Source organism: Panthera uncia, chromosome E3 (assembly GCF_023721935.1).
Source record: "Panthera uncia isolate 11264 chromosome E3, Puncia_PCG_1.0, whole genome shotgun sequence".
Lineage (NCBI taxonomy): Eukaryota > Metazoa > Chordata > Mammalia > Carnivora > Felidae > Panthera > Panthera uncia.
Genome location: NC_064815.1, coordinates 3,677,599 through 3,693,232, shown reverse-complemented (window position 1 = coordinate 3,693,232; position 15,634 = coordinate 3,677,599). Strand labels below are relative to the sequence as shown.

The window sequence follows — 15,634 nt, the reverse complement described above, 5'->3', positions numbered from 1 at the left end:
GCAGCCAGAATTTGGAGAGCTCAAGGAGCTCTTCCCCACCACGGAAAATTGCCACTTTGGGAAGTCGGAGAGTTTCACTGATAAATTCACCGCCCCCCATCCTGCCTCCTTTTGACAAGTAAACTGAGTCCCAAAGAGGCGTGACGCCATACCCAAGTCTAGGGGGTTGCTGAGAAGTTTGCGGTTTCCTCCAGCTTTCGTAGCCCTTAGGATACGTGCAGGTTCGAACTGTGTTCTGTCTCTTTCCCCTCCCGCTACTCCCTGGGGGATTCTCAGAGCGAATTGGATTTGAGACCTGGGCGGAGCCCGGAGCCAGGAAAGCAAGTCAGAGGCCAGCACCCCGAGGGGCGGAGCGAAGCGGTACCGCCCCCGGACGTCTCGGACCAATGACCGCGGGCGTCGAGCAGGCCAATGAGCGCGGGCAGCGGGCGGCTGGCCAATGAGCGCGGGGCCGCTTGGGAGGCGGTGCTCGGAACGCGACCAGGAGGGCGACGCGGCGGCCGCAGCCATGGGTGCTGGGCCTGCGGGGCCGCGGAGGGGGCGCGAGGATCTGCCGGGCGGGGCTGAAGAGACAGCCGCCGGGACTGGCCCTCGTCGCTGAGCTGCGGTGGGGCCCCCGCCTGCTCTTGGAGGGCCAGTGAGCGCGAGCGGGGCGCGTCGGAGGAGCCGGGCAGCCGCCGGGCACCTCAGGGGGGCCTCCCTGGCTGCCGGGAGGATCGAGAGGGTCGTGTGGGCACATCTGGGGGTGCGTGGACCCCGCCGGGCGCTTTTCAGGGGCCAGGGAGCGTCTGCAGGGGCCGCGGCACACCGGCGGGGGCACCGCCGGGGCCCAGCGCCGCCTCGGTCGAGCCCCCGGGGCGTCCCTGCATGGCTGAGCTGCCCCCTTGCCGGCCGCCCGGGCGCCGCAGCGGCTGAGATCGCTGGGATCGCCGGGCCGCCGCCGCCCTCGCCGCCCCCTGCATGCCCGGCGCCCGGGTCGCGGCCCACCTGGACGCGCTGGGCCCCCTGGTCCCCTACGTGCCGCCGTCGCTGCTGCCCTCTATGTTCTACGTGGGCCTGTTTTTCGTCAATGTGCTGATCCTATACTACGCCTTCCTCATGGAGTACATTGTCCTCAATGTGGGCCTCGTCTTCCTGCCCGAGGACATGGACCAGGCGCTCGTGGACCTCGGCGTGCTCTCCGACCCCGGTTCGGGCCTCTACGATGCCGACTCGGAGCTCGATGTCTTCGATGGTTACTTGGAGTAGGCTTGGCTACCATCCTCCCCTCCCCCCCAACGACCCGCAACCCTCGGCCTGGACCGGCCGCCCAAATCCTGCCGCCGCTGCTGGTTGGGGGCATCGTTTGGCCAGGGATGGGACCCCCAGGACGAGGCCCTCTCTGGCCTCCAAGACCTGTAAGTGCCCTTTCTGCGCCAGATGAGGATGGGTTGGGGCGCTGGCGAAGAAGAGGGTGGCATCTCCACACCGGACACACACCCTTCCCCCAAGCTTGGGATTCCTCCATCCACCTCCTGGAGGTCTATTTAAGATGCCAGGAATGGCCAGACCCCTGTTAGGCCCTTAGTTGGGGCTGCAAAGCTTTCCCTGGTGAAGGTGACAGTCGTTGAGGGGAAGGGAGGCTGAGCCTGAATGGTGTTGGGTTAGCCACGGTACCTACTGCCACAGCTTGTGGAAAAGCCTTTGCACCCAGATCCCTTTGAGGCAGATCTGTCAGCACCTCGCCTCTGCCTCTGCCTCCATCTGGCTTGATGGTGACCTTGGTTTTTCCGGAATTCCCATAGTCCCGGAAGGATAAAGACTTGGAGTGTCAGAAGAGCTAACATGCTGGGCACGACCACCTTTGTCCCGTAGCCCTTTCGGGGACTGGGTGGGGACTTGAGAGCAAGGGCTCAGGGCCGAGGGCGTAGGAGGTGAAACCTCCTTCAGCAAAGTCTGCACTTCCTTTTGGCCTTGGGTTTGCTGTTGTTCGGGAGTCGGGTTTCAGGGTGCCGGGCAGTACTGCAGCTTGGATCTGCCAGGGCTGCCAGTTTTGAAGGTTGCTTTTGCAGACTAGGCAAGCTGGGGCTGGCTCCGCCTACGGGGTTTGCAAGATCTCAAGGAGGAGTAGGGGCCACAGGATCTTTGCACTGAGGTGTTAAAGCTCTGCCGCTGGGCTGCGACCAGGAAGCTGCGTGTCCTGCCCCACCTTGTGTGTCGATGGGAGGAACATGAAGGTCCGGGAAGGAGGAGGGCTTGGCCACAGTCTCCCAGCCAGGAAGAGAGGCGACTGCACAGGATGAGAGGACACGCAGGCACTCTTTGGCTGAGCCCCTCCGCTGTTCGGTGCTGCAGTATCACTAAGCGCAGGACCCGAGTGGCAGCGAAGGGAGGATATCGAGGTAGCAAGGGCTCCTTTGAGAAAACAGACACTAATGCCACTCGCCCCACGCAAGCCGAGTTAACGCCCCTCCTCTTGTCGCCTGTCTTTGCCAAGATGACCATAGTCAGAGGGAATGCCGGATGGGGCAGGACCCACTGGTGGTAGTGCTGGGGGCTGAGGGCTCCCCTGAGGGATGGACGGTGACATTTCTTTGAGAAAAGCTTCACTTGAGCTCAGTGCGACCTTAACAAGAACCAGGTGCCAGGCAGAGTGCCAGCCACTCTTGCATACCTACCCAGTCTGCCTACCTACCTGCCTGCCATCCATCCATCAATCCATGCTTTGATTGAAGAAAAATATTTACTGAGTACATACTGTGCCTCGTGGGTGAACACAGTGAACAAGAGAGACTTAGCCCTGGCCCTCCTGGCACGGGGAGAGAAGACACAAGCAGATTCCCAAGCAAGATATCAGATTTTCTGGGAGCCATTAAGACATGTGGGAAGGACCTGGGCCATCCTTGTTGAGTTCAGCCCTTAGAACAAGTGCCTGGCATCTAGTAGGTACTCAGTAAATGTCTGTTGAGTGAGTAAAGCAGAATAGAGAGGGGCTGCTTTAGAAAGGGGGCATCAGAGAAGGTCTCTTCCAGGAGATGACATATTTGAGCTAGCCCTAAGTTGGTAGACAGAGCCAGACTGAAGATCTGGGAAAACCAATCCGGGCACAGGCAATGGCTCGTGCCCAGGCAGTAGGGTAGGAGAGCTGGTTTGTGCCGCCACCAAAATGAGGCCACTGTGGCTGGAGAGCAGCCCCAGGAGAGGTCAGTGGGGCAGGTGGGGGCAGACCCTACAGGACCTGGGAGGCCAGGGCCACGAGCAAGGGGAAGCCAGCAGAAGGTTTTAAGCAAGAGATGACTTTGGCAGTTGTGGGCAGAATGGGTCGTCGGCGCGAGTGTGGATCAGGGAAGCCGTTTGGGAAGTGTGTAGTTGCCCAGGCTGGAGGCGGCGGGGGCTTGGAGAAACAGACTGAGAACACCTTGCGAAGCTAGAATCTGTAGACTCTATTCAAAACCCGTCCCGAGTATTGATCGTTCACCGTGCCTGGTGCTAGGCCCTTTGCACCTGCTTCCACCAGGCCCCAGGGCTAGGCCTTGGAGAGCCTAAGATGACTCTCTGCCTCCAAGCCAAGCGCTTGACTTTGAGACAGCGTAAGTTGGTGAAGAATGTCTCATTTTATCTCTTCACCACATCAACAGAAACACTTCCCCTTCCAAATGAAAACATTGGCATGCTCTGAACCCAAAACTTAAGCCCAAATGCTTCGTCAAACTTCACAGCAAAGGCTGTTTGAGCAGAAGCACCAGGAAGCATGTCTCAGGGACACCCTTGCAAAGCTGTCAGAGTGGCGGGGCCCAAGCTGGGAGGCAGGAAGGCCTGGGGCTGGGGGGCAATACTCGAGCCCCATGGAGCGGGGAAGTCACGCACAGCAGTCCTTCTTCCCCAATCCCGAATGCAGGCCTAGGCGGCCTTGGCCCCGGGACCGGGGAAGCCCAGACCCGGGTAGGGGAGGGTGGCCAGTAACAGGAAAAGCCTCTGGGAGAGATCCAAAAATGGTCCGACTGCACCGCATCTGTGGGCCCCTTTCTGTAAGCAGAGGAACATCAGTAGTCAGATCTCTTTCCTCCTGGCTCATTCTCACGCGGACACATTCTCAATGTTACGCACGACAAGGTCATAGAAGCACTGACGGGGGTGGAGGGCTGGCCAGGCAGCAGGGACTGGGGAGGATCTCGGGGTGCACTCACTTTCTCTCCTCTTTTTCCTCTTATGTGTGTATGAACATGATACCGTTCATCAAACATTTGTTTGAAGGAGGCAGTATTAGGGTTGTGATTAGGAGCACGTACCTGGTTCAAATCCCACTCTGGGCTGTGACCTTGGGCATGTCACGTCTCTCTCTGTGGGTCAGTTTTCTCTTCTAAGGAGCGGGGGAAATGAAATCTATCTCATTGTGAGGTTTAAATGGGATAGATGTAAAGCTCCTAGGCCCTCCTGTGTCCAGTCAGTGATCATATTCATGTTAACCACTGTTAGCATTAACAGATGTAATGGAAAGTGTGTATGCTTAGGCTTTGGCAAATGTATAAACCTGCCTGTGCACTCCTACATGAATATTCACCTCCCCCAGTGAGCCACGGAGGACTGCCTTCCTGAGCGCTGGGTGGGTTCGGGTCTGGGCTCCTGAAAGAGAATTCCCCCACTGTCTTCCCAGCCCAGGACCCTCAGGAGACCTTTCCCACTGCCTGTGGTCTCCCAGGGCCACCAGATCTGGGCCCCGTGGAGTCGAGGCTGCACTTTTCCTAGAGTGTTAATCATTGCCCAGGAGCAGGAAGTGGGGAATCAGGAGCTCCCTCCTTCCCAGGAGAAAGGCCCCTGCGGCTGGCCTGGGAGCCTTCGGAGAGTCCTCACATGCCAGCGTTTCCGATGCAGAGGCAGGGCAGCTGGATTGATTCGTCCCTGTTCTGGCACGGAGGGAGGGCTGTGGGAGAGAGCCTCTCTGCACCGGAAACGGAGAGCCTACAGGATGTTGCTGTCAGTCACTGGGGCCTGGTGTAGCTCAGATTCGGAGCTCGGGTAACCAGACCGTCGGGCTACCTATTACAGGGTCTCCTGGCTTCCGGGTCCTGACCGGGTGCCACGGCTGCTCCTTCTGATCTACCCGCCCTGGTCCCCTCCGTGCTAGTCGGCAGCCTGTGCCATGAGCAGAACACCCAGGCTGGTGTGTCAGTGCCCTGCTCAGAAACCCAGAATTTCTGCAGGGACGTGGACAATAGATTCAGGTCACGGGAGATCCCTCAGGCAGCTGGTGGAGCTCCTGGGGGGGGGGGGGGGGGGGGGGGAGGAGAAGTGTCACAGCAGAGGAGGGAAACCAGATAGCTGTGGTCCAGGCAAGAGACAGGTGCTGATGGCAAGGGGAGGCAGGTGCACCCCTGGCCTGGCCGACTTTCCACTCTGTCCACCCGCTAGGTTCACCTGGAAGACCGCTGGCCGTGGGACGCGTGGGTGCCGGCTGCCCCTCTGGGCGGAGAAGGCCCCATTAGGGAGGGGTGAGGAGCCAAGGAAGCAAAGCTGAGGAAGACAGCTGAGCTCCCCAACCCAGTGCTGGGTTTGCAGGGGCTCGCGGGGGTGGGGTGGGGGGCTCCCAAATCCCGACCTTGGAATAGCGCTCGCAACTCTCCCAGGCCTGCTGCACAGACCCTGTCGCTCCTTTTTGCTGAGTTTTTTTTAAACCAAACTTTACCTTGAAGTAATTTCCCAATTAGGCAGAAGTTTCAAGAAGAGTGCAGAGAACTCCCCTGTAGTCCCCACCCAAAGTCACCAGTTGCACTGATTGACATGTTGCCACATTTGCTCCCGAACACAACACGTGCTTGCCCTGCGTGTGTGTGTGTGTGTGTGTGTGCACATACGTGTATGTGTGCAGTTACTCACCTGAGCCGTTTGAAAACGGATTGCAGACCTCATGTTCCTTTACCCCTAAATGTTTCGCTGGCTGTGTGCTTAGCTCAAGGACATTCACTGCCATGACCACAGTCACAGTTGTCAACATCGGCGAATTTAACACCGTTGCGAGCCTATGAACCAGATTCAGTCTGTGACTTTATTCAGATCTCACCAATTGGCCCAATAGTGGCCCTTTCACAATAGAAAGGCAGAGTTGAGGTCCCAGATCCCATCCCAGATCACCCTTGGCCTTAATTGTTATGTCTTTTGAGTCCTCCTCAATCCCAACCAGCCCCTCATTCTGTCTTAATCTTTCAGGACATTGACATTTTGGAGGAGCACAAGTCTCAATTTGGGTTTATCTGATGTTTACTCTTGAGATTAGGTTCAGATGATGCACTTTTGGCAGGAACCCCGCGGAGAAGTGAGTGAGTGCCCTTCTGAGTGTATGGTTATCAGGAGACACATGACGTCTGTCCCACTACTGGTGATGTTAACTTTGATCTCTGGACTAAGGTGATGTCTACTGGGTCTCTCCACTGTAAAGTTCTTGTTTTTCCCTTTATCACCTGCCGTTGTGATCAAACTAGTTTTAGTATTTCATCTTTCAAAAATCTACTTTTTTATGTGAATTTACTTTTTTATGTTTGTTTATTCTTGAGAGAGAGAGAGAGAGAGAGACAGAGCATGAGCAGGGGAAGGGCAGAGAGAGAGAGGGAGACAGAGAATCGGAAGCAGGCTCCAGGCTCTGAGCTGTCCGCACAGGGCGCCACATGGGGCTCGAACTCACGGACCGTGAAATCATGACCTGAGCTGAAGTCGGACGCTCAACCAACTGAGTCACCCAGGCACCCCTATTTAAATTTATTTTTAATGTTTATTTATTTGTGAGAGTGAGAGAGACAGCGTGAGTGGGGGAGGAGCAGAGAGAGAGGGAGACACAGAATCCAAAGCAGGCCCCAGGCACTGAGCTGTCAGCACAGAGCCCAACACAGGGCTCGAACCCGTGAGCCATGAGATCATGACCTGAGCTGAAGTCAGAAGCCCACCTGACTGAGCCACCCAGGCGCCCCTATGTAAATTTATTTTTAAAGGGATGTTTATTTATATCGCTGAAAACAGAAAACCAACATTACTAGGCATGGATGAAAAAGTGAGTGCCAAAGTCATTAACCTCTGGCCGCATACCAAAGCCAGCTAAAGGCCTGGGGCCTCTGGGCTGCTCTTTGTTATGGGAGACCAGCCACTGTCCGTAAGATAGGGTAGTGGTCGCACCTGCGGAAAGGCTCATGCACATTAGATGAGAGTGTGAAGGGACGTGTAGTCAAATCCTGAATGATGCTGACAGTGTTGATGGTGTGTCAGACCCAGAGGGGACTCAGCCCGGGGCCTTCCCCTTTCCTCCAGTCCTTGTCTCCTCTTGGGGGCCAATTACCAAGGAAGATGTGTCTGTTTGGGTGGCCTTTGAAGCAGCCCTGGGTCAGGCACCCAGTGAGTCGAGGCGATGCTAGTGCCCTCCCAAGCCTGGGAGTGGCTGGGAGCCACTTCCTACTTCCGGTTCCAATCACCACCCCACCACCCCCTCCAAGGGGAAGGCTTCATTCCTGGGATTCCTTCCTGGCCTTGGCTGGGTGGTTGAAAATAGCTGCCTCTCTCACATCTCCTAGCTTCCCCTAAGCGTCACCCATGAAGCAGGCAGGGCTGGGCTCATTAGCTCCACTATACAGGGAGGGAAACTGAGGCTTGGGTATGGTCAGTGACTCAGCCCAGATACCCAGCTATGAGGTGGCCAGTTGGGCCTCCTAGCCTCGCTCCCAGTGCCTCCTTGACGTTCTCTGTCACTCTTGGGCACCTGCTACTTTTCCCTTAGACCAGAGAAACCAGGCTGAGGCTGCTTCACAAGCCAGGGGTATCTGGCTAGCACTAACCGTTGCATTTTCATAGTATTTTTTTTTTTTTAGCATTGCCTTCAGTGTGTGACGAATGATACTGTTTTTTATTCATGAGAGTGACATAAAGTTTCCTTTAAAAAAAAATTTTTTTTAAAGTGCATTGATTTAAAATACCAAATAAATAATACTCCAGGCAGTTCTTAGGCAAGACTCGAGGGCAAAAGCTGCCATGTCTTAGGACCAACCAACTGGAGACACATTTTGGACCAAGAATCATCACAAAACTGACAACTGATGAGTGTCAGCATCTGGCACGGGAACCAGACCTGGGTTCGAGAAACCGACCCTTGCTTCTCCAGAGCGCTGGCTTCCCTGGGGGACACGGGGACCCAGTTGGCTTCTCCTTTCTGAGCCCCTTCCGGCTGTGAACTCTTGGACCAGACAAGGCAGAGGTCCTTCTGCGGCACAGCCCGTCACTGAGACCACAGCGGAGACGCAGGGCGTTTTGCTTCTGGGTGACATCTGTCTGTAGCTGCTTTAATTGGTTGGTTGGTGAGCAGTGGGTTTCCGGTAGGTGAGGTCCTTGGAGGACGAGAGGGCTACTGTTTTCAGAAGGCCCCCAGCACGGAAGAGGTGACCTGCCTGGTGTGTTTTCTAGCTGGGAAGTGATGGAAGGAGGGGAGGGGCCGCTCCTTACCAATGCCTTATGTATCGTAGGCATTACACCAATGTGATTTCATAGCCTCACCACAAACATTCCAGGGAGGTAGGCACTGTCCTCTGGTTTCAGATGAATAAACAGGCCCCGAGAAATTAAGTTAATTTGCCTGAGGTCACACGGCTAGGAGGGGGCAGAGCCCGAATCCCCACAGATGAGCCTTGCCCTGACTGCCCCTGAGGAAGCCCGCAGGATGGCTGAATCGAGAAGAGAAATCTCCTTTCAGCACGTCCAGGGCATCGCCCCACCAGCACCACTCAAGACACAAGGGCCATTTTCTCACTTAAGCCAAATGCCAAACCAGGTGGCTTCTCCACCGAGGTATTGAGCTGACACATTGTTCTTAAAATGGCTCAAGTGCCCAACTGTCATTCTTAATGACAGAAATGAGTCAGCTGGCCACTCCCTCCGTCCGGATCCGGGGAGTAGCACGGAATGAAAGGTTACAGCTTCAGAAAGAAAGAAAGAAAAAAAAAAAAAAAAACAGCCATTGGCCAATGAACTGTCTGTCCTGCACTAAAGATACTAGAAGGTTGGAGAACGCCCTGCCTTGGATTCTGCAAGCCGAGGCTCCAGGATGCTTTCAGCCTGAGGCTTTGGGTGCCCTGCAAGAAGGCGATGAATGAACCTCAGATCAGACTGCGGAGGGGAGGTTCAAGTCCTGGCTCTGCCCTCTGCGAGCTGTGTGGCCTTGAACAAATTGCTGAACCCTCTCTGAGCCCCATCTGAAATTCCGGATGATGAGCCTGCTTGGCCCCACCTCCTGAGGTGCTTCTGAGGCGTAAATGAGCTAGGAGCTGCGTTAAAGCACATAGCACGAGGTAGAGTTACCACCTGTCGTTGACATGCTCAAGATTCTCGTTGAGGGGCTTGCTGTGAGGCCAGACTTGCAAGTTAAGGAACCAGGGGATCTTTAGCAGCCACGGCAGGTGGCACAGATGAGTGGTCTCAGGACACCCTCCAGAGGACACACAGACCTGGGCTGTCTTCAACTTGCTGTGTGACTTAGGGCAGGTCACCGCCCTCTCTGGGCCCTTTGTGGAATGAGTGGGACTGACTGATCAGGGTCTCTCACACCCCACGTGACACCAACAATCGCTGCTGTAACGTCTGAACTGTTATTTGTGTCACTGTTTTCTTTAAACGAGCTCTTTTTAAAGTGAAGTGATGTCCTGGAAAGACCGGACCCGTATATTCCTATCAGAAGTGAAACCCAGCAACATTTGCCATAAATAGGTGACCCTGCAGATAGCACAGTGAAAACAGAGCCGTGGTGAATACAGCTGGAGCCGGTGCCTGCGGAGCCCCGGGCCTGTTCAGATGGGAGATTAGCCCATGTGAGAGACACAGGCCAGCCAGACCGCCGCTTGCCTGGACCACGGTGCTGGTGGTAGTCACCAGGATTGGGAGAGGAGTGAGTCCCCATCCGGGGGGTGACTGTGTGCTCTGACATCCTGTCCACACAAGTCTGAAATGGGCTTAAGTATGATCCCCGGTGTTGGAGGGCTCTGGAGTGAGCCCTGCTCTCAGGAGCACCCCCGCAGGGAACCCCAGAGGTCCCTCGGAGGGAGGGGAAGCCAGGGACACCTTTCTAGACAGCTGAGCTCCCCAGTGCTCTGGCCACACCCCTGGCTTCCCCTCTCCATGCCAGATCCAGTGGGGAGGGGGGGTGGGGCCCCAGGACGCGAGGACTTGGCCTGTGTCATCAGCGGGAGTCAGGGAAGGTCTCAGAGCAGTGGAAGGGTGTGTTCCCAGCTGGCCTCTAGGATCTGGCAGAGAACGCCAGAAACTTTGCAGATTTGGCCCCTCCCCCTCCTCCACCAAGGCCTGCCTTCTTGCTCCCTTCCCCCACCCCATAGGAACCTGGGGGGGGTGGGGCACGGGTCTAGGACCTGCTGTGCTCTCACTGCCAGCCTGCCCGCCCCCCACCTGGCGTGTTCTTCATGCATGGCCTCACCCAGCCTCTGTGCTCCATCTGTCCCCGTGCTCTGTCCTGTCTTTGACCTTCGGCTGCAATTGCTCACAAGATTGTGTCTCAAAGGCATGACTGCATTTATCATGGGGTCCCCAGCCCCCGGCTCAGGACCTGGCACACAGGATGTGTGAAATTACATAGGGTTGAAAATCTCCAGGGGCACGAAGCCCTGGGGAACTGAGCATTCCAGACAAGTTACTTACTGTCTCTGAACCTCAGTGTCTTCATCTGTAAAATGGAATCGTAATAGTGTGTCCCTCCGGGAGTTGTTAGAGCTGAATGAAATGACGTGTGCCATGGGCCATCTTGGGCATGCTGTCCCAGGAATGGACCCTGGGACAAAGATTCAAGGGCAAGTCGCTTATTTGGGAGGTGATCCTGGGAATTACTGGTAGGGAGTGGGTCGGTGAGTTGGGAAAGGGTTGTGTCATCCAGTAGGTCACCACTGCAGGCCTGGGCTCAGTCCTGCTCAGGGACTCTGGGGGCCAATGTAGGGGTGAATATGGCTCAGTCGCCTCAGCTGTGGAGTGCAGGAGCTGGGGCATTGATTCACCACCTTCCTGGCCATCACCGGTTGGAAGGCAGCTGTGGGGGGACCTTGGCTTTGCCTGCGGGACACCAGGCAGCCCTCAGGCAAAGAGGCAGGTCAGCATGCCCTGGAGGGGTGAGTGGAGGGAACAAGCGAGGCACCCGCAGCCTACGCCCTGGGCTCGTGGCACTTAGGTGGCTGCTACCTCCTGAGCTTTTACTGATTGTGATTGTTGTTACATCCAGTGCCAACTCCGCCTGTCACAGGTGTGTGACTTAGGCAGGTCACTTGGCGTCTCTGAACCTTGGGGAGATGCATGGTTCTCAGTGGAGGTGGTTCTGCTCCCCCCAGTGGCCCTTGGGAACGGGACAAGGGTACGTTTTTAGTTGTCGCAGTGCCGGGGGGTGCTACTGGCATTTAGTGGTCAGGGACCTCGGGGGGGCGGGGGCGGGGGGGGTGCTGACAACCGTCCTGCAGGGCCCAGAACGCCCCCCTCCACCTCAGAGAATTGTTACACCTCCCATGTCGGTGAACCACAGTCCGTGTCACGTGTTTCGCATAGAAGGTCTATCGGATGCGTGACGGCATTTGCAGAAGTGAGCCGGCAGAGATGAGGCACAGAACTGGGGCAGGAGGGCAGGTGGGGAATGGAAGACGCCGCAGAGACGCCGCCACCCAGCCGGACGCAGAAAGCGGAGGCTACGGGAAACGGAGAGCCGGGAAACGGCGAGCCGCCGAGGGGCCTGGCCGCGAGGATGATGCCATGTCCTCGGAGGACGAGCCCGGTGGGGCTGCGGAGTAGCTTGGCGATGGCCGGCCGCAGCCTTCCCGTAGCCTGCGTCGCATTTTCCAGGCGGGGCGGGAGGCGGGGCCAAGCCCCGCCCACGACCCGAGCTTGCTCGGCTGCCCTGGGGCTCAAGTGGGCCAGCAGGCTCTGGGTGACCCCTGAGCAGGCTGCCCTCTTTCCTCGGGTCCCGATCCCCCTCGTCCCTCCCAGGGTGGACAGTCCTTCCTCTCCAAAGGGAAACTGCCCTGGTTCTCCAGTCCAGGCTCCTTAGAAATCAGGCGAACTTATTGTTACAAAGTTATCGTAATGGGGGGCGGGGCGGGGGGGGGCGGTTTCAGTCGGTTAAGCGGCCGACGTCGGCTCAGGTCATGATCTCACGGTTCGTGGGTTTGAGACCCGCTTCGGGCTCTGTGCTGACAGCTCGGAGCCTGCTTCTTATTCTGTGTCTCCCTGTCTCTCTGCCTCTCCCCCACTCACGCTCTGTCTCTCTCGAAAGTAAATAAACTGGGGGGAAAAAAAAAGGTATTAGTAAAAGTTGTAGGAAAACACCCCCAGCCCGAATCTGGAACTTCTGATGGTTTCTGAATGCAAGAGATGGGGGAAGGCCTCCCTGCCCGCCTTTCGCCCCCCGGGGCCTGGAGGTCGGACCCAGATACACCACCAAATGGGTGGCAGGGCCGTGCTTCTGTGCCAGTAACACCCCTTTTCCCTTCTCGTTAGGCCTGCTTCCCCCGAGAGCTCCGTGCCAACAGAGAGGTTTCTGTCCGGACCCAGGAGGGTGGGGCAGAGAGATGGAGACTGAGAGCCGAGGCCCGGAAGGCCTGTACCCCTGTCCCCGGGGAAAGGCAGGGGCGTCCGAAGACCTCCCCCCCCGCCCCCGCCTCAGCGTCGCACAAATGGCCTTGCCTTGGCTTCTGACCTTCGCTGCGGCGATGGATGTTTACAGGAACCCAGCCAGAGTCTGCCTCCCCGCTCTTCACCCCCGACCGCTCCTGCTTCTCCACACTTCATCTTCCGAGAGGATGCTTCAAGTTGCGGACCCACTGCGGAAGCCACTCCCAGCTCCGTTGGAGGCCAGCAGAGCCCAAAGCTTGGCCAGGTTTGGCCCCGAGGCTGGTCTTAGATGCAGCGACTATTTCAGGGAGTAAGTCAGAAGGAAAAGAAGCCAAGGATCGTGTCGGGGGTGAGGGTCGGGCTTGACTTATTCATTTCAAGTTGCTCGTTCTGCATCAAGTTGCCAGGACTGATCCGTCATGCGGGGGGGTGCCTCGCTGCTCCGCTGGCCAGAAATGTTTTCGCAAATGAGAGCGGTATGAATACTTGATGTCGGTAAGCCTGTAAAAGCAATACTTAGGAGGCTGACTTCTTTCAATTAAAAAATGTATGCAACCAACTCCAGCCTGTGGGGGCCCTGCCTATTTTTGGGTTTTTCTCTTTGAGATTTGGGAAAGGAGCCCTGATGCAGGACCCCGTGCTTGACAAAGGGGCAGAAGAGGCCAGGCTTCTCCAGCTTGGGGCCAAGCTGGGCTGGCGTGGGAGTCCAGGCAGAGAGGCTGGGCCCAGCCTGCGGGGCGTGGTGGCCCGGATCCCAGAGACGCACCCAGAGACTTGTGCTAGGGATGATGGAACAAGCGTGGGGAGGGAAGGAGACACCATCACGTGCACACGTGTTAAGCAAGGTACAAGGATTGGTGCATTGTGTGGGTGGGGACACAGGTGAGGGGGGGCGGTCAGGCCGCCCGCAGAACTTCAGGGAAAAGGCAGCTACAGCGCCCCCTGTCTCCCTGTGCTTCTGAGAAAGGGCACCAGGGAAGGTGACCAGGACATATTTGAGAGACCCAAGGAGAGACGTGAGCCTGCGAAGGGAGATGCTTTCATGGGGCGAGAGACCGGAGGGGAAAGCTGAGGATTTATTTAAAAGATGCAGTAGACGTGGAATCAGGCCATCAACGCACAGCGTGACTCCAGACGGATGCCCCGGCCCCTTCTCCCACGCAGCGAGTGGCGCTCTGGGAGCGATTCCAGCATGCTGTGCCCATGCCTGTGGACACCCACTCCCCCAAGGAAAGCGGAAGGCAGGCTTGCCTCCTGACTCCCTCCTCTACAGGGGTGTGGCCTTAGGCAAGTCACTTCTGAGAAATGGGGACAGTAATTTACGTACCTCATAACGTGACTTGGTGCTGATTACAAAGGTCCCCACTGGGCTCACATGGCTCCATATCAGGACTCACAGCTTGGCAAGCAGAGCCCACAATGGTTTGCAGCCCCCATGTGCCCAGGTGCCTTTGTGCAGTGCACAGACCGCCCAATCACACCAGACAGCCCTACCTGGGGAGTTTTTTTTAATTGACTAAAATACATGACTTCCCAGAGCAGGCACCTTGAGCATTCTATTGAGTATGCTACCACGCCCTCAGCACATGTTTGTGGAATGAAAAAAGCAAAGAAAGCAAAGTGGTGAGGATCATTCATTCCACAAACATTTAGTGAGCACTTACTATGTTCAGGCACCTTGCTGGGTGCAGGGGACAGAGCAACGAACAAAGCAGACAGGTGACCGGCCCTACTGAAGCCCACATCCCAGAACAAAAGCAGACAACACAACAAATAAACATGAAAAAGAAACGACAGACCAATTTGGAGAGTGGGAGTGAGGGACATCTATTCAATAGGGTGGTCTGGTAGACCTTCCTAAGTTGCTGCTGTCCTTTAAACGGAGTCCTACAGGGTCAGAAGTTGTCCCAAGGGCCGGGAAGAACATTCCAGGCAGACGCAGGAAGAAAACACATATTCCTATGTAATAGGGACAGCTAACAAGTATTGAGCTGTATGCCAGCTCTTGTCGTCAGCATATTAGCTCCCTGGAACTCTGCGTAACCTCCATGAAGGGGATACTGTAACTGCCCACTTTTCGTATGATGAGACTGAGGCACAGAGAAGGAATCTGCACAAGTGGTGAGCTGAGCGCTGAGCCCAAGCAGTCTAGCTCTGGGGGTCTGTGCTGCTGGCCCTAGACCGTGGTCCCTTTGAGCAGGAAGGGTTTCACACAGTATTGGCACAAAGTGATCATTACCGATATTTATCGAACACTTACTATATCCCTTGCACGGTGATAAGCACTTTACATGTATCAGCTCATTTAATAAATGGCAGCTATCATTCAAGAGTCCGAACGACGAATAATCACAGCCTCTGATGGGAATGTGTCATCTCTGAACAGACCGAAAGCAGTGGGTATGATGGTGCCCTCCCCACCCGGCTGAGGGGTGCCGGCAGAGGCCTGCACTGGGGTGGGGGGGTGGCTCAGTGCTCACCCCTGTGGCTATACAAACGGGAGCCCATGAGTGGCCTGCAATCCCCAAATGCCGGGACCCCCTGAGGAGTGATGCCCCAGCTATTTAAAACCCAACCCTGGGGGCACCTGGGTGGCTCAGTCGGTTGAGCATCCGACTTTGGCTCAGGTCATGATCCCGCAGTTCGTGAGTTCAAACCCCGCATCGGGCTTCCTGCTGTCAGCGCAGAGCCCGCTTCGGATCCTTTGTCCTCCTCTCTCTGTGTCCCTCCCCCACTCACACACTCTCTCTCAAAAAAAACCCAAAAAACCTGGGTCACAACACCTGGTGTCCTTTGCAGCTGGGCCGAGAAAAAAGGCCTCCACTTCTTTGCAAGGACCGAATCCCTCTGACCCTCCTAACTCCTGCCCCCCCCCCAACTTTGGGAAACAGAGAGTTGGGACCCAGGCATCAGGGCTGGTGCAACTATAGCCAAACAGACAGCTCCCACTGCCACCAGGAGAAAGCAGACTTATCCTGAATCAGGACTTCTGACCAAGTGGGTCATGCTCCAGCAAAAAAGCAACAAGAGCCAA

General features: G+C 56.4%; 1 protein-coding gene across 1 annotated transcript; it reads left to right on the top strand.

Annotated features, from left to right (window-relative positions):
• The first annotated feature begins 439 nt into the window (after window positions 1–439).
• On the top strand, window positions 440–13,164 carry DEXI (Dexi homolog). The gene is made up of 2 exons (XM_049638243.1): window positions 440–1,397; window positions 12,487–13,164. Exon 1 carries the CDS (start codon window positions 961–963, stop codon window positions 1,246–1,248), a length of 288 nt encoding a protein of 95 aa, XP_049494200.1. The 5' UTR covers window positions 440–960; the 3' UTR covers window positions 1,249–1,397; window positions 12,487–13,164.
• The last annotated feature ends 2,470 nt before the right edge of the window (window positions 13,165–15,634 follow it).